Source organism: Ceratotherium simum, chromosome 3 (genome assembly GCF_057802395.1).
Source record: "Ceratotherium simum simum isolate JZ-2026a chromosome 3, ASM5780239v1, whole genome shotgun sequence".
NCBI classification, from domain to species: Eukaryota; Metazoa; Chordata; class Mammalia; order Perissodactyla; family Rhinocerotidae; genus Ceratotherium; species Ceratotherium simum.
In genome coordinates, this window is record NC_141902.1 from 65,559,770 (window position 1) to 65,579,470 (window position 19,701).

Consider the following 19,701-nt stretch of genomic DNA (forward strand, 5'->3'; position numbering starts at 1 on the left):
GTTATTACATTATTAACTATGTTCCCTATGCTGTACATTACATCCCCGTGACATATCTTATAACTGGAAGTTTATACCTCTTAACCTCCTTCACCTGTCCCCCCACCCTCCTGGCCCACAGCCACCAGTTTGTTTCCTGTATCTATGAAGTCTGTTTCTGTTTTGTTTTGTTTGTTCATTTGTTTTGTTTTGTAGATCCCACATTCCATTAAAAATCTCTTGATATGGAAATTAACACACCAAATCATTAATGGTGGCAAGTTTTTTTTTTGTGAGGAAGATCAGCCCTGAGCTAACATCCATGCCAATCCTCCTCTTTTTTTGCTGAGGAAGACTGGCCCGGAGCTAACATCTATTGCTAATCCTCCTCCTTTTTTTTCCCTCCTTTTTCTCCCCAAAGCCCCAGTAGATGGTTGTATGTCATAGTTGCACATCCTTCTAGTTGCTGTATGTGGGACGCGGCCTCAGCATGGCTGGACAAGCGGTGAGTCGGTGCACGCCTGGGATCCGAACCCCGGCCGCCAGTAGTGGAACGCGCGCACTTAACCACTAAGCCACGGGGCCGGCCCCCTTTTTTTTTTGCGAGGAAGATCAGCCCTGAGCTAACATACATGCCAATCCTGCTCTTTTTTGTTGCTGAGGAAGACTGGCCCTGAGCTAACATCCATGCCCATCTTCCTCCATTTTACGTGGGACGCCGCCACAGCATGGCCTGACAAGCAGTGCATCGGGGTGTGCCCGGGATCCGAACCCAGGCCGCCAGCAGCGGAGCGCGTGCACTTAACCGCTACACCATGGGCCGGCCACAAGTTCTAAAAGAAATGAGATTGGGGTAAGGGAGAGAAATTTTACTTTTCATTAGATATATTTCTAAGTTTTACAAGCACGTATTACTTTTATAATTTAACAAATAATTTTTAAAAGGTTCGTACGTAGGGTCGACATTATTTAAATCACTCAAAGGTTTACAAAGGCAAGGAAGAGAGACATTCCTTCTCATGACACAAACTGATTGCATCCTCATCATAAAGATTCTTTTATTAATTCTTCCCCTATGGATTCCATGTTTTTGAAAAGATTTTTGCCTACCAAACAGCATTTAGATATTCAAATTTTCTGATTCTTTTAAAATCAAAGACGCATATAATTACTCTGGTCAACTGGAAAGGCATAATCTAAGAGTTAGTATGCTCTTCAGTGCATAAAACACATGGACATGCGTGTGGCAGGTGCTAAATAGTATGTTTAAAACACCTTTTCTCAGCCTTACATGATAATAAATCAAACACACCTTGTAAACTTGTCTCCAGTCCTCCTCATACAGAGTGTCCTTTATTTCTACTGAACACAACATCAGATGTCTGAAGGGTAGCATCTTACTAGGAATACAGGTATCGCTGGCTCTCAGACTCCAGGAGGTTCTTGAGTTACAGACAGGGAGAGTTTGCATAGCGAGGGATACTACTTCCACCAAACACCCCTGTCTAGAAAATGTATCCAAATGAATTTGGGTCCTGAGTCTGGATAGCAAAAGTTCGGATACTGAGGGATACCTATATTTGGAAATAAAAATGACTTCAATAAACACATCATCTCCATATCTAGTTCTGCTGAAGCCTTAGAGTTTGATTCCTTAAAAATGAGAATGGAGGAAGTTGACTTTGCAAAAATTACAAAAAACAAAACTGAAAGGAACCATGTTCAGCATATTTTGCAACACAAGACAAAATACAACAGAACTAATTTTGAGTTGAAAGAATGTAACTATCATAGGAACATTTTATATCCTCCACCTAATCATGTCATGAATACTAGGAGAAAAAACAATCTTACAGAGGAGAAAATTTTATTTGGTAGCTTTTTATAATAACAAGATCACTAAACATCTACTATGTACTAGATACCAAGCTAAGTACTTTTACATGTACTTTCTAGTTATATTTTATAATACTTTAACCAGAGCAAGAATCTTTCTCTGCACTTACCTCAATTCAACAGCGTACTAAAATATAAACAAGCACATTGCCTAAGGTGCTTTATTATCAGGGGAAATAAAAGGAGGGAGGGAGCAAAAGAACCAGAAGACAGAAATTATGCTCATTTGACACTTAGGCACAATTTCACACTTCATTAAGAAATGCATAAAAGATTACAATGTGGGTTTGGAGAAAATACAGCCACAGATGAAATAAATTGAAAATAAAGCTAGGCAACAGATGCTGAATGCCCTAACAAGAGGCTGCAGGGGCTAACAGAGAGGGTGCTGGGAGCCCGGGCTTACAGGCCTATTATCAGAGACTTGGGTGGGGGAAGGGGGATGGCACAGTTCCCCCGTCTAGACTGTAAGTTCTTTAAAGGCAAGGATGGTGGTCTTATCACCTCCCTTCTGTTTCATCATCTGTAAAATGTTTCCTAAGGTTCTTCCTGGCTTCAACACTATACCTGAGGTATTACAAGAGCTAATCATAATCACTATAAGATACAGAACTGTAGAGAAGAGAAATCCAAAGGGGTGGGGCAGCAGTCCCTGGACTGTGTAGAGATGCTCTGGACAGAGAAAGGAGGCAAGTCTTTTTAGATAGATCACACCAATCTGCAACACGTCATAAGACAGGGAAGTAGTCATCACCGCTTTCGGCTAAGAAAAGTGAGGCTGGAGGTTAACTAACATTCCAAAGACCATGACTGGAGAAGCCTAAATTCAAACCCAGATTTATGGGATACTGAAGCCTACACAGGGAGCACGCACAAGATGTGCACGAAGGGATTAACACAACAAGAATGATGCTCTGGTTAGAATGGAGTTTGAACAGGGTTTTCCTGTTCAAGGAGCAAGACAGGTTTCAAAGGTGCGAGTGAAGCCAGGTATGGGGGAACAAATGCTAGTACGAGGGGTTCATCATTCACCCAATGAGCCTTAGGAAGCAGGGTCCAAGGCTCATTGGCACGTTTCAGAAAGATGTGGTAGTGGGCTCACCACTGACCAACTTCTTGAAACTCCTGCTGTCCTTCATTTATCTGGTCCCTTTCCACCAGCCCCTTACATGCTGGTGCCTCCCCGAATTCCACCCTTGCCATTTACCTTCCCTTCTTGTTCTCTTCCTGGGCGATGCTATCCAGTCTTGGGCTTCAACCTAAGTGCTTGTGTCTCCAAAGCCTGCAACCCTGCCCCTCAATACGCTCCCAAACTCCAGCCTCTCCTTATCAGCAGCTGATGGCTCCACTTCATTTAAAATCCCACAAGAATGTACATTTCCTCTCCTCTGAAATCAAACTGGTTAGTTCCACCACAAACTTATTCCTTTTTCTTAGTCTCTCTTAATGGTAACAACGTGGCATGAACATGGAGCCAGGAATGGGCTTAAATTGCACCTCTGGCATCAAGACCTGTGTAAGCTTGGGCAAATCAACATTTCCAAGCCCCAGTTTACTCATTTGTGAAAACTGGATGACAATATCTGTATCTGCCTATATAAGGTGGTTATAAGATACCCAATGCTAAAAACCTGTCATTTTTGACTGCCTCTCTTTACGACATCCAACCTGTTAACAAATCTCACCTGTTTAGCACCATTGCCAAACAAGAAAAGGCACTATGGCCTCTTAACTAGTGTCAGGGTCTCAAGACTTTTCTCCTTATGAATCACATTTAATTGTGTGTTTTGAGTGAGTGTGAGAGTGAATATATGTGTGTGTGTGTCTTTGTATTCCCCCGAAAGGTGAAACTACAACACACACACCCCAAATGAGATTCTGGTACAAGTCTGCACCTTCTCCCACCTACCGCTTGCACATCCCCATCTTTAGGCTAAAAATCCCCTTGGGTAATGAGAAATGTTACCAAGGGATGTCTGTTACACACAAAAATGATGTCAAACAGTCAAACAAGTTAGAACCACTGCTCAAACCCCACCTTTCACATTCCCACCAGTTATCCTCAGCAAAGAACTTAGCATCATTTACCTGCTTATAAACCTTGATGGCTTTCCCATCACTTACCCTGATATAAAAGGCCCTTGACATCTACCATAAGGTCCTTGCCTTAAACACAGGGCCAACTTGCTATTCCCAAACAAACCACGTGTTTTTTCACATTCGGTTCTCTCTGCCTAGGTGGACTCATTCCCCCACCTTCTTGTGGAGAAATCCTATTTCTTCTTCAGGGACTGTCCCACGCAAGTCACTGTAGCAGGATATATTTTCCAAGATGGCCACAACACGATGTCCCATCCCACACGTTCTTCTTACAATGTGAGGCCAACACTCCTCTCATCGAGGTATGTTCTATGTCCTTTCCCCTTAAAACCAACTGGACCTGTGACTACGGTAGAAGTGGCGCTATGTCCTTCTAAGGTTAGGTCATAAAAGGCATTAAGGCTTCTGCTTGGCCCTCTTGGGAAGGCCCTCTCCTAACCCAGGTACCTGCTGTGAGAAAGCTAAATAGCTACATAGAGAAGCCATGTGTAGGTGTTCTGGTGAAAACCACAGCTGAGGTTGTGGCTGACAACCACAATCTACCCTTAAGATGACTCCAGTCCCAGCCACCACCTGACTGAAACTGCACGAGACCACAAGTGAAAACTGCCTAGTCCAGCCCAATCAAACCTCAGAATCATGAGAGAGAATAAAATGACCACTGTTTTAAGCTACTAAGTTTTGGGGTGATTTGTGACATAGCAATAATAAATGGAATGTCACCTTCTCAGATGGAGCATTTTCTGAAACCTCACCCTGGGAAGAATTAGTAAGCCTTCTTTGCGACACAAGGCTACTTTGTTTTTACCACTAGTTCAGCAAAGCTCTTTTTATAATTGTTATGGACAGCATTGTGCCCCCCCCCATTCATATGTTGAAGCCCTAACCACAAATGTGACCGTATTTGGAGATAGGGACTATTTAAGGAGGTAATTAAGGTTAAATGAGGCCATAATCCAATAGGACTAGCGTCCGTCCACATAAGAAGAGGAAGAGACACCAGGAGTGCCCAGGCACAGAGGAAAGGCCATGTGTACGCAGTGAGAAGGCGGCCATCTGCAAATCAGGAAGAGAGGACTCACCAGAAACCAACCTTGCCAGCACCTTGATCTTGGACTATTATTAGCCTGCAGAGCTGTGCGAAAGTAAATTTCTGTTGTTTAAGCCACCCAGTGTGTGGTATTCTGTTATGATAGCTCCAGCAGGCTAATACAATAATGAATATATTTGCTTCCAACAAATGAGGCAGGGATCTTGCTTCATCCATCTCTGTATCCTCAGAACCTAGCACAGACCTGACACCATCTAGTTGATGAATATCTGTTGAATGAATGTGCATAAAGCCAGGGAGGATGATTAAGAAGCTGATAAGGAAGGGGGTGAAAGGGCTTGAACTTCAGAGGTAAAATTTGAACAAACAATAAATGTGCTGATATAAAAATATTAGCTAACATTTAGTGTCTGCTTTTTGAAGCCGACACCATGCTACATAACATGGATTATTTTCATTTAATCTTCAGATAACTTTGTTCTACCTTACCCTTCCTGGCGCCAGCACTCACAGAAACAAACTAGTAGAGTACTGGGTAGAAGGCCTGCTTTCGCCTGGTGCTTCTGAGGGGATGACAAGATATTCAAGTCAAACTGAGACAGGGACTAAAGTCAGTGTAAAGGCAATTATTACATTCCCAGAGAGGAACACAAAGACAGGAGGCACTGCGATTTGGGAGAACCCTAACTACACAATGTCACTGAAGTCAGGGGAAGAAAAAGAGTTTCAAGGAGAAGGGCGTGTTTAACGCGTGGAAGTCTGCAGAGAGTTGACAATGAAGACTAAAAAAAAGGCAGTTGAATCTGAAAATCAACAAGTCACGCGTGAGCGCTGAGAGAGGAATTTCAGTAGGGTGGTGGTCTCCAGACTATGGCGTTAAGGAAGAGGAAACGAGGCGTAAAGAAATCAAGTCGGCAGCTAACGGCAGCGACCCCTCCTTCAAGAAGTTCAGAAGCGGGAGAAAGAAGAGCGCCGTCAACGCGGTTAAGCCCAAGCACCTCTGACTGCAAAGGAGGAGTCGCCAGAGGAGCAGGAGGAGCTGAATACGGAATGAAGGAGGCTCGAACATGAAGGTGTCTGGCTGAGCGGGATCTGCAAGAGGCTATTAGGCCGGAGACGACAAAAAGGGGCTGGTCCTACCGAGAGAAGGGCGCAAGGGCCAGCCGACAGGCAAAAGCAGTCTGCTGAGTCTCCGCAGCTAGGAGGAAGTGGGCTCGTCCCAGACGTCCGACGCTTCTCGCCAACGAGGCAGCGTGGACACCAGCGCCCAGGGGCCGCCCGCGGACCTCTGGGGAACCCGCTCCGCGCGGGCTCTACCTCCTAGCTCCCAAGCCGCTCAACCTCCGGCAGGGCGGCACTCCGGAGGCCCGGAGCGCCCGCACGTCCTGGAGAGGCCCAGGGACGCAGGCACTCACCCCACGGCCACGCGGCGCCAGCGCCGGGCCGGCCGCACGATGAGCGCGTCCCAGGCGGCCGCCAGCCGGCCCTCAGGGGAGCCGGGTCCCAGGGGCGCGGGCGCGGGCCCCAGCTGCAGCGAGCTCCACAGCGAGCGCAAGGCCGAGCCCGGCAGCTGCGGCTCCAACAAGAAGATGCAGCCCACTACCAGCGCCAGGAAGCCCGCGTACGCGGAGCCGCGCCACAGCGCCATGGGGACCGAAGCGCTTCAGCCGCACCCTCAGGCTCGTCTCCCGGCCCGCGCCGCTTCCGGGCTCGGCGCGCGCCGACGTCGACACGCGCGCCCCACCACGCCGGCGCGCACGGGCCCCGGGGGGCGGGGCGAGGGACGTGGAGGGGGCGGAGCCCTCTACCTCCGTCCAAATCCCGGCGCTCGGGGGCGCGGTTCCGCGGTCCCAGGGGAGGTTGGACAAAGGCGGAGTGCGGGTCTGGTCGCTGCACCCCTTCCCGGAACTCCAAACATACCCCACAATAGAGGGGCGAGGATACGTTTGTTTTCCTAGTAAAACGAAACGGACGGATTATGAAGCGGGCAAACCTCTTTGAGGTAGTCGGTGTCCCCAGTTGAGCTGCGCCTGCAGTTCCTCGGAGGGGCACGATCACACTCCCCTCTGTAAATCCGTCCCTCCGCCCGTGTGTGTACCCATCGTCATTTACTTAGTCATTTACTAAACTCAGGCTTTTTCAGGCCCCGGGCTCGGCCCTTCCCACAGCAGCGCTGCAGCGACCCCCTGGGGCACGCGTGGCAGGGGGATTCTGTCCCTTTGGAGGGTGGCCTCAGACCTTCAGCCGCTCGAAGCGCATGCCAAGACTGAGGAGAGCCTGCGGTAATCGTCCTCGCTGGATGACCAGATTCAAACGTTAAAATGACCCTTTTGGGGGCGCTGTTCCCTTAACAATCTCAGAAAAATGCACAAATGCACATGATCTTGTGTATAACAGAGAGCTTATGAACTTGCGTTAAGAATTCCTGGTTTCTCCTCTTCTCCCTTGATGATACGATTTAAACCCAGCAGGCCCTGTCTTCCTTGTGACCCTTCTGTGTGTGAGCCTAGTTTGAGAGCCAGTGAAGCTAGGCTTGCTGCCAGCTCCCTCTGCAGCCACCACACCCGGCCTGGTCTTGTTTCCTGGCCTGTTTCCGTTTTTCGAGTTCTGCCGGCTCCTGACCTTGGCTCTGTGTCGGATTTTCCACTCTGACCCTGACCTTTGGACTTGGCAGTGGATCTTTATTTCCCTAGCTTTGATCTTGGGCATTAAGCTTTATTCCCCCCAGCTCCACCTCAATAGCATTTCTCCATCCTGGTCATCTACCCTCCCCAAGGTAACCCCGCCCGGCCCACCTGACCATAGCATCCCTTTCAAAGGAGACGCTCAAACAGGAAGAGATTTGGGCTACCAGAGAAAAGAAAGAAGCCAAGGAGCCAATGAGATCTGTGTGGGGCCATGAAGCTGTCTTCCCTAGAGTTGCCTGTCCCTTCTTTCTCCTCAGGGAGACATGTCAGTCGGTTCCCAGAGAAACTATTCCCTCTCATGGCCCCCAGTTGGCAGGTTTCCCCAGAAGCGACTGAACCAGCACCTAATTCAAAAGCAGCAACAGGGCTGATCTTCCTCACACACACACACACAAAAAGCAGCAAATCTACTGGCTGGCCAGAGACCATTTCTCTCTACTGAAAATTTGAACCAAGAGTCAAGAGTCTGTAGCTGGTTGGTTTTGGTTCTGGACCTGCGAGGTCACATAAGATTGAAGGTAAAATAGAGCCAGTTAAGTATATTACCAAGGTGAAGTTTTCGGGGGAGCAGAGGAAGCTGAACTGTGGGAAGGCCATGGAGCAGATAGGTCTAGAGGAGCAGGGAAGTGCTCTACACCAAAGTGATGTGGCAAGAAAGCCTCCCGGGGCCTCCCTTCTGACTCCCAGGAGAGCTGCTGAACTACTAGCACTTGGCACCTAATTCTTCTGCTTCTTTCTGGACTTGCCAGAACTTTTTCTTGCTCCAGTTTTATTGAGATATAATCGACATATAACATTGTATAAGTTTAAGATGTACAACATGATGATTTGTTATATGTGTATATTGTGCAATGGTTACTACAATAAGTTTAGTTAACATGTATTGCCTCGCATAGTTACAGTTTTTTTTCTTGTAATGAGAACTCAAGATCTACTCTCTTAGCAACTTTCAAATATATGATGGGGTTCAGGGCAGGCTGCTCCAAGTTGTGCCACTCTTGTATGCAGATTATTTCGAGCTGAAGACAATAAAGGCTCAGAAGACTCTGAAAGAAACTTTGACCTCTCCCCCCACTAACTGCCTAAAAGGATTTAAGATAGAAGGCCTGTCCCCATGACAGGCCATCACCATAGTTAACTCTGGGTATGGATAGACTGGGAGGGTCCTTGCTAAGCCCATTCTTATCAAAGTTCTGTTTACCAAACATTTACATTTTTAAGGGAAATCTCCATTTGTAAAGGTATCTCCCTGTCTGTACGTGGGGGATGGGGTATGGTGGGGGGGGGAGGGAGGATGACCTTATCTCTAGCAACTCATGTCAGTGTGGAAGGCAAGGACTTAAATCTGCATACTCTTGTTTCCTGTGCTTTCTGGTAATCTCCCATAGCTGCCTCCCCCACCCCCAACATCCTCCTTTGTCTTTAGCTGAAGAGGGTATTTAAGGTGATAACCTCCGCCATTTTGTCGAGTTACCCAGTTTCCTGGGTCTCTCCCATGTATACATGTTATAAAGCTTTGTTTGATTTTCTCCTGCTGTTCGATCTCATGTCAATTTAATTTGTAGCCCAGCCAGAAAGGACCCAGAGTGGGTAGAGGACAGTCTTCCTCTCCTACATATACAATACTAGAACTTTTGGTTTAGTTATGGACACGAAGCAATGGCAGCTTGAACAAAATGGAAGTTCATTTCTCATGTGAAAGTCCAAATGGGGTGCTGGGACTTTGTGGGCTGTGGTCACAAGCATGGTCCCATCTGATCATTATAGAGGCTGCTCTGGGGTTCCTGCTGGTTGGTCACTCAGTGTGGGTTTGAGATGTGGGTGGTGGTGGGGAGAGACAAGGAGCTGAGAGCGACTTCTATTCCATCTGAGAGCTAAAGAGGCAGGAGCTGCAGAAAGTGAAGGACACCAGTGACAGTTGCCAGTCCTGGCAGAGCTGGATGTGGCTTCTGGTCACAGACATAATCACAGTGGCCTTACTTCCTTCTCACTCCTTACCAAGGGCTCGGGGTCAGGCATTCAGCTCTCTTGAGATAGAGTACTACAGTCCCTCTTGAAATATTTCCTTAATGAAAAATAGTCATTTCAGATTCTGATTATCTATATGTTTAGCAAGTTGGGAATGCTTTCCAAGCCAATTGTTTTTCTAGAAGTTAGATGTCTGGGGGCAGTTGTGGCTCCATTACCTAAGCTGAACAAAGAGAAAAGGACTGAGTGGGTCTCAAGACACCCCCTCCTCCACCCAGATTGCTTCCAGATGTGGCCCTTGCTATTGGTTCTCTTTCCTAGGACCGTGAAATGAAAGAAAAAAGCAATTCGGTTCCAGAAAATTCAGAGGCAAACAGAGGCTCCAGGTGTCCCACCCAAGACCCTGATATGGAAGGCCAAGGAGCAGATCCCATGTTTATACAAGGAATTAGCAGAGGCCTGTCAGTTCCCAAATTAGCCTAAGGCTTTGGCTTTGACATAAACACCAGTCAACACCACCCGTGTGATGTGAAGGGTTTTAAGGAATGAGTTTGTGCCTGCGTTGGAGTACAAACTAAGGTGGGCCCAAATGGTCCTTATGAAAGGTGGGCTAGAAAATTTTCCCGCAGCTCCAGGCCTCTCGGGTTTCGTCCAAGCTGCTCTCTGAAGTCCACACTGTGTTAGGGCCTTTGCTGATGCCAGGGACACAGCCCACCACAGGCCACACTCAAGGGCCAGAGTCAGAGCACAGCTTTGAAGGTTATAGAAAACTCCAAGGAGACAAAAGAGAAGGAATAAAGAATCCCAGCATCCAAAAAGAGAAAGCTCTGTGTCTGCAGCCACAGCCCTGGGCAATCGGACATCCTCCTCCCTAACCTGCCATCAGGAGGGCACTAGAAGAGCTAGGAGGATGGATTGCCAAATGGGGACAGGCAGAGGTGTTGAAGGCACAGGAGCCAGATGACAAGAACATCAGCAGCAAAGCAATGAGGAGGGCCCCATAGTTCCTTGACAGTAATAGGATTTCCTACACAGATTGGGAACAGGGACCTTCTTAGCTTGTGGGGATGTAACAGTGTGGTGGCCCTGGATTTCCACTTTGGGATTAACTGCTTTGGACTAGAAGAAAGTGCTAAGTGTGGGAAAGTGGGAGGGGCTGAGCTATCTGGGCTTCTGTCTGGCCGGGGCCTTTGAGCTTCATAGGGCAAATGAGTAGGGGGACAAGATGAAGCATGAGCCTGTCCCGGAGTGCTTTCTCGGATGTCTCAGGCTTCCTGGAACACTGTTAGCACAGTGCCTGCTGTAGCCCTTCCTCACTCATGGGTCCTCCCGCTCTGCACTCCGCTGCAGGCTGTGTAAACCAGCCCTGCTGTAGATCATGTAGCGTATGCTATAGTCATCTGATTTGGGTTCTGTAATACTTGCAATGTACATTTGGAAGGAAATGGAAAGTTTGCCTTCTAACTGCATTTCCTTCTTGATTCAAGAGCCTTAACAGTTCTAGAACCTCTTAGCCAAGAGTTGTTTTCCAAACTAAAATAAAGGAAAATATAAATAAAAGGAAGCAAAAACATCCAAATGATCTGGCATAGCTGCACTGCTCTAGAGTTGTCAAAGGCCCAGGCTTGTTCTTTCTTTTGCTCTGCCATTCCTAGGGTGGCAGGGGCTACGTCATGACAAAATCAGGGTTCTTAAAGAAAGGAGAGGTGGTTGTTATAAGGCAATCAACAGTTTCTACTTAAATGGAAAGAATGCAGGATTTGATGCCTGGTTTTATTTGTTTATTTTTTGTGAGGAAGATCAGCCCTGAGCTAACACCCATGCCTTTTTCTCCCCAAAGCTCTAGTAGATAGTTGTATGTCATAGTTGCACATCCTTCTAGTTGCTGTATGTGGGACGCGGCCTCAGCATGGCCGGACAAGCGGTCCGTCAGTGTGCGCCAGGGATCCAAACCCGGGCCTCCAGTAGCGCAGCGCGTGTGCTTAACCACTAAGCCACGGGGCCGGCCCCAAGGTGCCTGGTTTTAAAACTCCACTTCCCCCATCCACCATCTGTGCGACCTCAGGCAAGTTATTTAATCTTTCTGTCCCTCACTTTCCTTACCTGCAAAATAATTCCTACTTTACCGAATGGTTGTAGGAGGTAGAGGTGTCTGAAAAGACCCTAGCATGGTGTCTGCTACATGTTGACACATGCCAAAACCCCCTTGCCATTGCTATGGTTGGTTCCTGAGAACTATATTTAGTTATCGTCTCAGCCCCGCTGGTCTGTCACTCTCTCACTATAAGGAGAACAGGCATTTCTGCATAGATCACTGTGCAGTGGCTTTTTCTATTTTTTGGCTGGTCAGCATCTATATAATGTTCTATTGAATAAAAATACTAAAATTTATTTATCCATTTTACTGTAAATAGAACATTTGGAATTTTCCCAGTTTTTTACCATTATGTACAATATTGCCACGTACACACTGCTGATACACATGTATAGAAGTTCCTTTAGGGTATAAACTAAGAGTGAAATTTCTGGGTCATATGCTATACCTGTTCTCAACTTTACAAGATAATGTCAGATATCCTTCCAAAGTGGTACGCTAGTTTACCCTCCCACTGACAGCATATGAGGGCTCCTGTTGCCGCACATACACACCAACAGGTTCTTAAAATTTTGCCATTCTGTGGGATGTGCAGTGGTGTCTCATTGTGGTTTTGACAAGGTTTTTGTTAGTTGCAAATATCTTGTCCTGCACCCCTTTTGCTTCTTTTCATTCTCTTTATAATAGCTTTAGTGAATGAAGTTCTTAATTTTACTGTGGTTAATAGTTTGTTCCTTTTTATTGCTGGCTTTTCCTTTATCATTAGTGCTCTCTGCTACTTGTTTAAAAAAACTTTCCCTCCTTGGGGTCATGAACATATTCTCCTATCCTAACTTCTCAGAGCTGTATGGTTTTACATTTCATGTATAGGTGTCTAATCCACCTTGGGATTGATTTTTGTGTATTGTGGGAGGAATCCTTATAGATACCCAATTGACCCAGTGCCTTTTATTGGTCGTTTCTCAATGACTCTGCATTCTCACCTCTGCCCTATATTGTGCCCATGTATGTGTGGATCTGTTTTGGGCTCTTCATTCTGTTTCATTGGTCTATTTGTTTATCCCCATACCAGCACCTCACTATCTTGATATCTGATCATGTAAACTCTTTTATCTTATTTTTCAAGAGCGTCTTGACTATCTTTGGCTGTTTTGCATTCCCATGTACATTTTCCTTTTTTTTTTTTTTTAAAGATTTATTTATTTATTTTTCCATCCTTCTAGTTGCTGCATGTGGGACACGGCCTCAGCATGGCCGGAGAAGAGGTGTGTCGGTGCACGCCCGGGATCCGAACCCGGGCCGCCAGCAGCGGAGCGCACGCACTTAACCGCTAAGCCATGGGGCCGGACCCCCCATGTACATTTTCAAATCAACTTGTCAAAAAAAAAATATCCAGGGGCCGGTCTGGTGGTGTAGCAATTAAGTGCGCACTCCGCTTTGGCAGCCTGGGGTTCACTGGTTCGGATCCCTGGGCGCAGACCTATGCACCACTCATCAAGCCATACTGCGGCAGCGTCCCATATACAGAGTAGAGGAAGATGGGCACAGATGTCAGCCCAGGGCCAATCTTCCTCAGCAAAAAGAGGAGGATTGGCAACAGATGTTAGCTCAGGGCTGATCTTCCTCACCAAAAAAAAAAAAAAAAAAAAAAATCCAGTCTGGGTTTTGACAGTTTCAGTTTGGCGAGGAGTGACAGCTTTGCAATATTGAGTTGTACAATCTAGGACTATGGTAGATTCCTTCATTTACTTAGATGTACCTAAATGTCTTGCAATAACATATTAGACTTTCATGTGTAGAGGCTTTGCACATCTTTAGAAAAATTTTTAGACACTTAATATTTTTAGTACCTTTATTGAGGTAAAACTGACATACAATAAACTGCACAATATTTAAAGTATACAATTTGATAAGTTTAACATATGTATACACTCTGAAACCATGAATACAATCATGATAATAAACATAGCCACCACCCCCAAAAGATTCCTCATGTGCCTTTGTATTCTTTCCATCTCACTCCTTCCTGCCCAAACATCCCCTCTCTCTACTCTGTATTCAGGCAATCGATGATTTGCTATAGTGACAACTGTAGCTTAGTTTACACTGTCTGGAATTTTATACATACGTGCCCATCTTCCTCTATTTTGTATGTGGGACTCCTCCATAGTGTGGCTGACGAGTGGTGTAGGTCTGCACCTGGGATCTGAGCCCCTGAACCTGGGCTGCTGAAGAGGAGCACGCTGAACGTAACTACTCTGCCACCGGGCCAAGTATGTACTCTTTTTGATCTAGCTTCTTTCACTCAACATAATTTTTTTGAGATTCGTCTGGGTTGTAGTGTGTGTCAATAGTTAATTGCTTTTTAAAAAACTTTTTATTTTGAAATAGTTATAGATTCACAGGAAGTTGCAAAAATAGTACAGAGAGGTCCCCTGTACACTTTACCCGGTTTCTCCTCTTGATCTTTGCACACCAGGCTGCTGTCTTTCATTTCTGTCTCTGCTGAAATACAATCTGCTCAGACAGAGCTTCGCTGACCAACCAATATAATATCATCAGCCTGTAGGTCTCTACCACTTCTCCCCCTTTGATTTTCTGTCTAGAACCTATTGATATCTGATTTTTCTCATTTGTTTATTCATTTATTTGTTTGTTGTGATCTCGTCCTAGTAGAATATGAATTCCATGAAAACAGGGAACTTGTCTTTCCCAGTGAGTGACTAGAATAGTGCCTGGATTCAATAAATGTTGAATAATAAAATAATGAATCTTCCAGCAACCACATAATATGAACATTGTTCTCTCCCTCTTACAGATGAGAAACTGGTGAGGGAAAGATTAAGTGACTTGCCCCAAACCACACAATTTGTGGTAGTGGTGGTGGGGATGTTAGAGGCTGAGACGTGAATCCCTGATTTCACAAGACACCCTACACCCTCTTTTAAAAAAATTCTGGGACAGGAAGCAGGGCAGAATGAAGCCGGTTGCATTTATCTCCTTCTATGGCAGAAGCCCTTCTTTATACCACAGACTCAACCATAGTGCCCGGGCGAGAAGCAGCTAACATCCCAAGTGGTCAGCCCTTGGGGTCACTGGCCCTCAGCAACAGTGGAAGGGCTTGCAGGTCTCAGTGTGGATGTTTCTCCCCTTACCTCCCAAAATGAGCAGGCAATTCATTTCCCTCCACCCTCGTTCATGCTTCTCTCTGTGTTTTTTTTTTTGAAATGAACTAATACTTCTAGCAATTTATTTCTAAATCTTTCTTTAAAGAGGCACTACAGTTCATTGCAATTTATTACAAACAGATTTCTTTAAGCAAGTCAGCTCTGATGTTGAAATTATATGCTTTTCTTAGTTTTTCACACTATTTACTGTTTGAAACAACAGAAAATAACTTTATAAATTAAAAGTGTATAGTACTTCACTGGGAAAATATTCTAACAAATAGATGTTATTTTCACACCAAAAAAATCTACATATCTTTAGTTAAGGTTATATTAAAAAGTTAATTTCCAAAAAGGTACAAGCCTAAAAAGTTATGATGAATGTTAGCTGGGTTTTCTTGAGAAATGAAATTAAAAACAGACAGCACTGCTTACTTTTCAGCAAATTCTACTTGGCCAGGTTTTGAAAGAAAAAAGCCTAACGTAGTTTCCAGTGTTGTCTCCTTGCCTGGGAGAATCTGGAGGACTTGCTCCTCTCTGACAGTCTACTTTGTCACCACTGCTCCCAGTCACAACTGAATCCATCAACACGATGCTTTCTCTTGCTTACCATGCGCAGCCTGGAGCTGCACACCCGGCTGGGAGTAGATAAGTCTGCTGCCTCTTTAGTAAAGCCAAGGATGTCAGAGTCCATTCTACGTGCTCCAGTCAATCTGCATGGAACTGGTACAAGAAAGGAACCACATCCCTTACTGCATGTTTGTCTACTTTCTGGAGCAAAAATCTGGCACATCCGTCGGTTACTCTACCCATGACAACTTGAGTAGGTACCGAGCAGCAATTTTTCTTCCAGAGTTGCTGATCTGTGGCGGAATGTATGATCCACCAGTTGGATCATGTTGCAAACTGTGTTATAATCAACACTTCGGAAAATTTATCATCACTGTCATATTCTTCAGAAGGAGCAGCTCTTCGGGATTCCTGTGGCTGTCCTGGGGTCGGGGAAAGGAAATGTCCCAATAATTACCTTTCCTATTCCTTGATCCAACTCTTTAGGCTGCTCTGTCCTTCCTGGGGCGGGTAAGTGAACACTGGGCCTTTTCTGCTTAAAAAAAATCATGAAAGCAATACATATTCAGTGTGTATCATTTAGAAAACACAGAAAGGTACAAATACCGTTTAAATCTGCCTTAATCTCACTGATCGATGTTAATTTTTTGGTCTATATCTTTGGACTTTTTTTTTTTAATGTGTGCACACAGACACACGCATCTTCACAGAAATGGGATTTTATTATTAAATATGTTGTAACTTTTTTTCTCAATGATTTAATGAACATTTGATATATCACTAAAATTTTTTATCCAACATGATTTTTCATGGTTGCATAGACTACATTTATTTAACCCACCGGTAGAGAGACTGTTTACAAGTTTTGCCTGTTACAAACAAGGAGGGATGAACATTCTCACAGCAAAGTCTTTGCGGAGTTTCTTAACTGTCTCCTTAGGATAGAGTCACACCAGTGGAACAGCTATGTCCAAGGGCACGCCCGATGCTGTTGTCAGATTTCCCTCCAGTAATGTTGATCGATCTCCCTTCGGTAGTAGATAGGAATAACCCCCTCCACACGCACTCCTGTCCACACCGCAGCCCAACCAGCCGGGTCCAGGAAGGATGCTCCAGGCGACCGCTCTGGCTCGGAGAAACCCGGCAGAGAGGGCACGTAGGGTGCACCGCAAACCACGGAGTCTGTGGCCACAGCTAGGCGCTCTAGGGCAAAGGAACGGGTCCCTAGGGGAGAGAGACGAGCACCGGTGACGACGGGCCTTAGGGTCCCAGAGCTCCGGTTAGTGCCTATGGATGCATCAGGCTCCGTCTTTGAGTCTCGGTTTCCTCATCTGTGGAATGGGGATGGGATCCCTTGGTGATGGAGATGCGTGGACGCGGCGCCTTCGGGGGTGCACAGATCCGAGCCCAGCCAGCAGGAGCGCCCACGGCGCCCGAAGGGGACCGAGGACCGGACAGCCTGGCCAGCATCCTGCGGGCGACACCGCTCGCCGCCGGCCTCCCTCGGCTGGCCCGCGCCAGGATAGTGGTTCGGAGCCCGCAGGGGGCGCCGCGAGCTCACCGCAAGAACTGCCACGGCGCGGGGCCGGGCCGCGCGCGCCCGGGGGGAAGGGTCGCGAGCCGCGCTGCTCCGGGCGGTGGGCCAGGCTCGGCGCCGGGTCATCATCTGGTGGGATTTCTCTTTCCGCGCAACAAAAACGCCATCAGCTTAACCGGTCCGCGCTTGGACGCCTTGGGCGTTTTCCCTCTCCAGCTCAGTCCAGCGGCCGCCGCGCAGCTCCGGGGCTGGACGTCATTGCTCTGGGGTTTTCAGACCTCAGCGCAGGGCCACCGCCTCCGGGGAGCCTTACTGGACTGCCCCAGGACTCAGGGGCCTGGCGCCCCGGGCGGCGCCTGGTTCCGCGAGAGTGCGGCCCGCTTCTCACGCTGGGCTGTCTCTGAGGATGGGGACTTTGCCTCCCTCCGGGGACTCGAGCCCCTTATCGCAGCTCCCGAGCGCCTCTCGGCCTCTGGCCCACGGTTATAAGTGAGAGAGCCACCTTTTCTCCCTGCGTGGCACAAGCGAGGGTCCGCAGGAAGGGGCCAAGCTCCATCCCCAACCCTTCAGCCGCTTTGCTGGAAGAGCGTTGGTGTCCCGGTTTGGTGGTGGTGGTGATGGTGGTGGAGGAGGAGGAGGAGGGTGTCGGAATCTCTGTGGGAGTCCGTGCACCATGTCAGCAGGGTGTTTGTGCATGTGTGACTCTGTGTTTATATATTTGTGAGAAAGCATCTTCTAAATTAACGATACGTCTATGTGGAGTAAGTATTCAAGTCACATTGGAAAGGACTTCAATCCTTGTTCCTTGATGATGTGGGTAAAATAGCCGAGAAATTTGAGGGCAGGGGATTGATACTATGTTTGCAACCACAGGCACCTAACCTTGGGCAAATCTCTTCCTTGACTGGTCTTCATTGTCTCCATTTTGTTAAAACAGAATTTTTTAAACGGAAAAATCATAACTCTCATAAAAATATAAAATGAACACGTGTCAAAGATTTTATTTAACTCATTATTTAATGAGGGAACCAGTGATGTTTTAAAAATCAGTTCAAAGGACAATACGAAGACCAAATACACATACTGGTGATCAGGAATAATGAAATGAATTTGTTAATTGATACAAAATCAACTTCTTCCACAGTAGGGGTAAATCAATTGCACCTCCATGGGAGAAAATTCATTTGCATTGCTATGGACAAGAATTGTTTGTATTATTTTCAGTTTTCTACAATTTACAGACTCAAAGACAACGAAAGATGGAGACTACTATAGAATCAGATAACCTGGAAGAGTACACTAGCCCAGCATTCCAGAGGGTACTTTTTCTCCCCATTTCAAAAATCTGTCACAATTTTTCCTGGCAACTTTACAATAGGGTTGGTTGCATTAAGCTTTTTCAAAGTTTTTAGTGGTGGAACTCTTTTTCTAAGTGAAATCTTACAGGAAACCCTAATAAATATATTTTTAAAAACTCAGTTAAATTATTTATTATACAGTTAGCATATGCTCATTGTAAAAATGTCAAATATTAAGGAAGGTTACTAAGTAAAAAATTAGTCTCCCTTCTCTTCCCCTCCCTCCCTCTCCCCTTTCCATTGCAGAGCTACCTAGTATAACAGTTTCTGGTATACTTTGTAGACACCCTCTATGCATATACAAACATATATTTTTAAAACCACAAATGGGATAAAAACAGTTAGCCCTTCTGTACTTCACTTTTTTTTTAACTAAAAAATATATTGTGGACATCTTTCCATGTCAGAGTATAGAGGTCCACCTCATCATTTTAAGTGGCTAAATAGTATTCCATTGTATGGATATCCTCAACTTAATTGACCAGTTTTCTATTAATAGATATTTTTTAGTTGTTTCCAATTTTATGGCATTATAAATAAATGCTGCAATGAACTTCCTTAGTCAGTATTTTTGTGTGGATATATATGTATGTAAAACTCTATGAGTGGAATCACAGGGTTTAAGGGTAGCTGCATTTAACATTTAGACCTATATTGCTGAGTTACCTTCCCCGGAAGTTGTAAGCATTTATTTTTTCTGCCAAATGGCATATCTTTACATCCCTGCCAACACTGGGTATCATCAAACTTTTAAATCTTTGCCAATCTGATAAAGGGAGACGGCACCTCGTAATTTCAGTGTATTTTTCCACAATTATCTCTAGCAGTTAAAATCTTTCCTTTGGTGAGAAATTCCTTCATTATTTGTGTGACTTCCCTCTGCAGAATAACTCCATGGCATAGTTTGAAAACCCTTGAGTTGGATTGATTCTCTGGGCTCTCATATTCCAGGAGGCAGATTCTCTATAATTGGGTGTTTGGCTCTGCTCTGTCATTGTGGATCTTGTGTGTCACCTCTGTGTGTCTGTGCGTCTAATGTACGTCTGAAAGCCAGTGTGTTCATGTCAGTGAGTGTTCACGTCTGCCTGGCGATGGGGAGCAGAGACCTGCTCACAATAACGCAGGTTCCCAGGGGGTTTGTTGTAGGCAGAGAGATCTCTCCCAGTTGGGAAAAGAAGAGCAGCTGGACTTTCTGCAACCTAGAACTGCAAATGGGAAGGGGATGGAGGACGGAAGCAACCTCACTCTCTGTCTCTCTCGTCGTACTCTGCTTCTGCCCGGAAGCTCTCTGCA

The 19,701-nt window shown here is 46.0% G+C and overlaps 1 protein-coding gene across 5 annotated transcripts in view; it reads right to left on the minus strand.

Moving 5' to 3' along the window:
- The window catches only part of ADPGK (ADP dependent glucokinase), a 31,123-nt gene extending 24,391 nt beyond the window's left edge, over positions 1-6,732 (minus strand). Inside the window, exons 1-2 of one of the 5 annotated variants that reach the window (XM_087428667.1) lie at positions 6,167-6,399; positions 1,292-1,553 (exon numbers count right to left, since the gene is read on the minus strand). In XM_087428667.1, coding sequence (XP_087284793.1) covers positions 1,292-1,320 — 29 coding nt within the window. In that variant the 5' untranslated portion in view covers positions 1,321-1,553; positions 6,167-6,399. The other 4 variants (XM_014780898.2, XM_004421782.3, XM_087428668.1 and 1 more) reach the window with 4 other exon arrangements.
- Between the last annotated feature and the right edge of the window lie 12,969 nt (positions 6,733-19,701).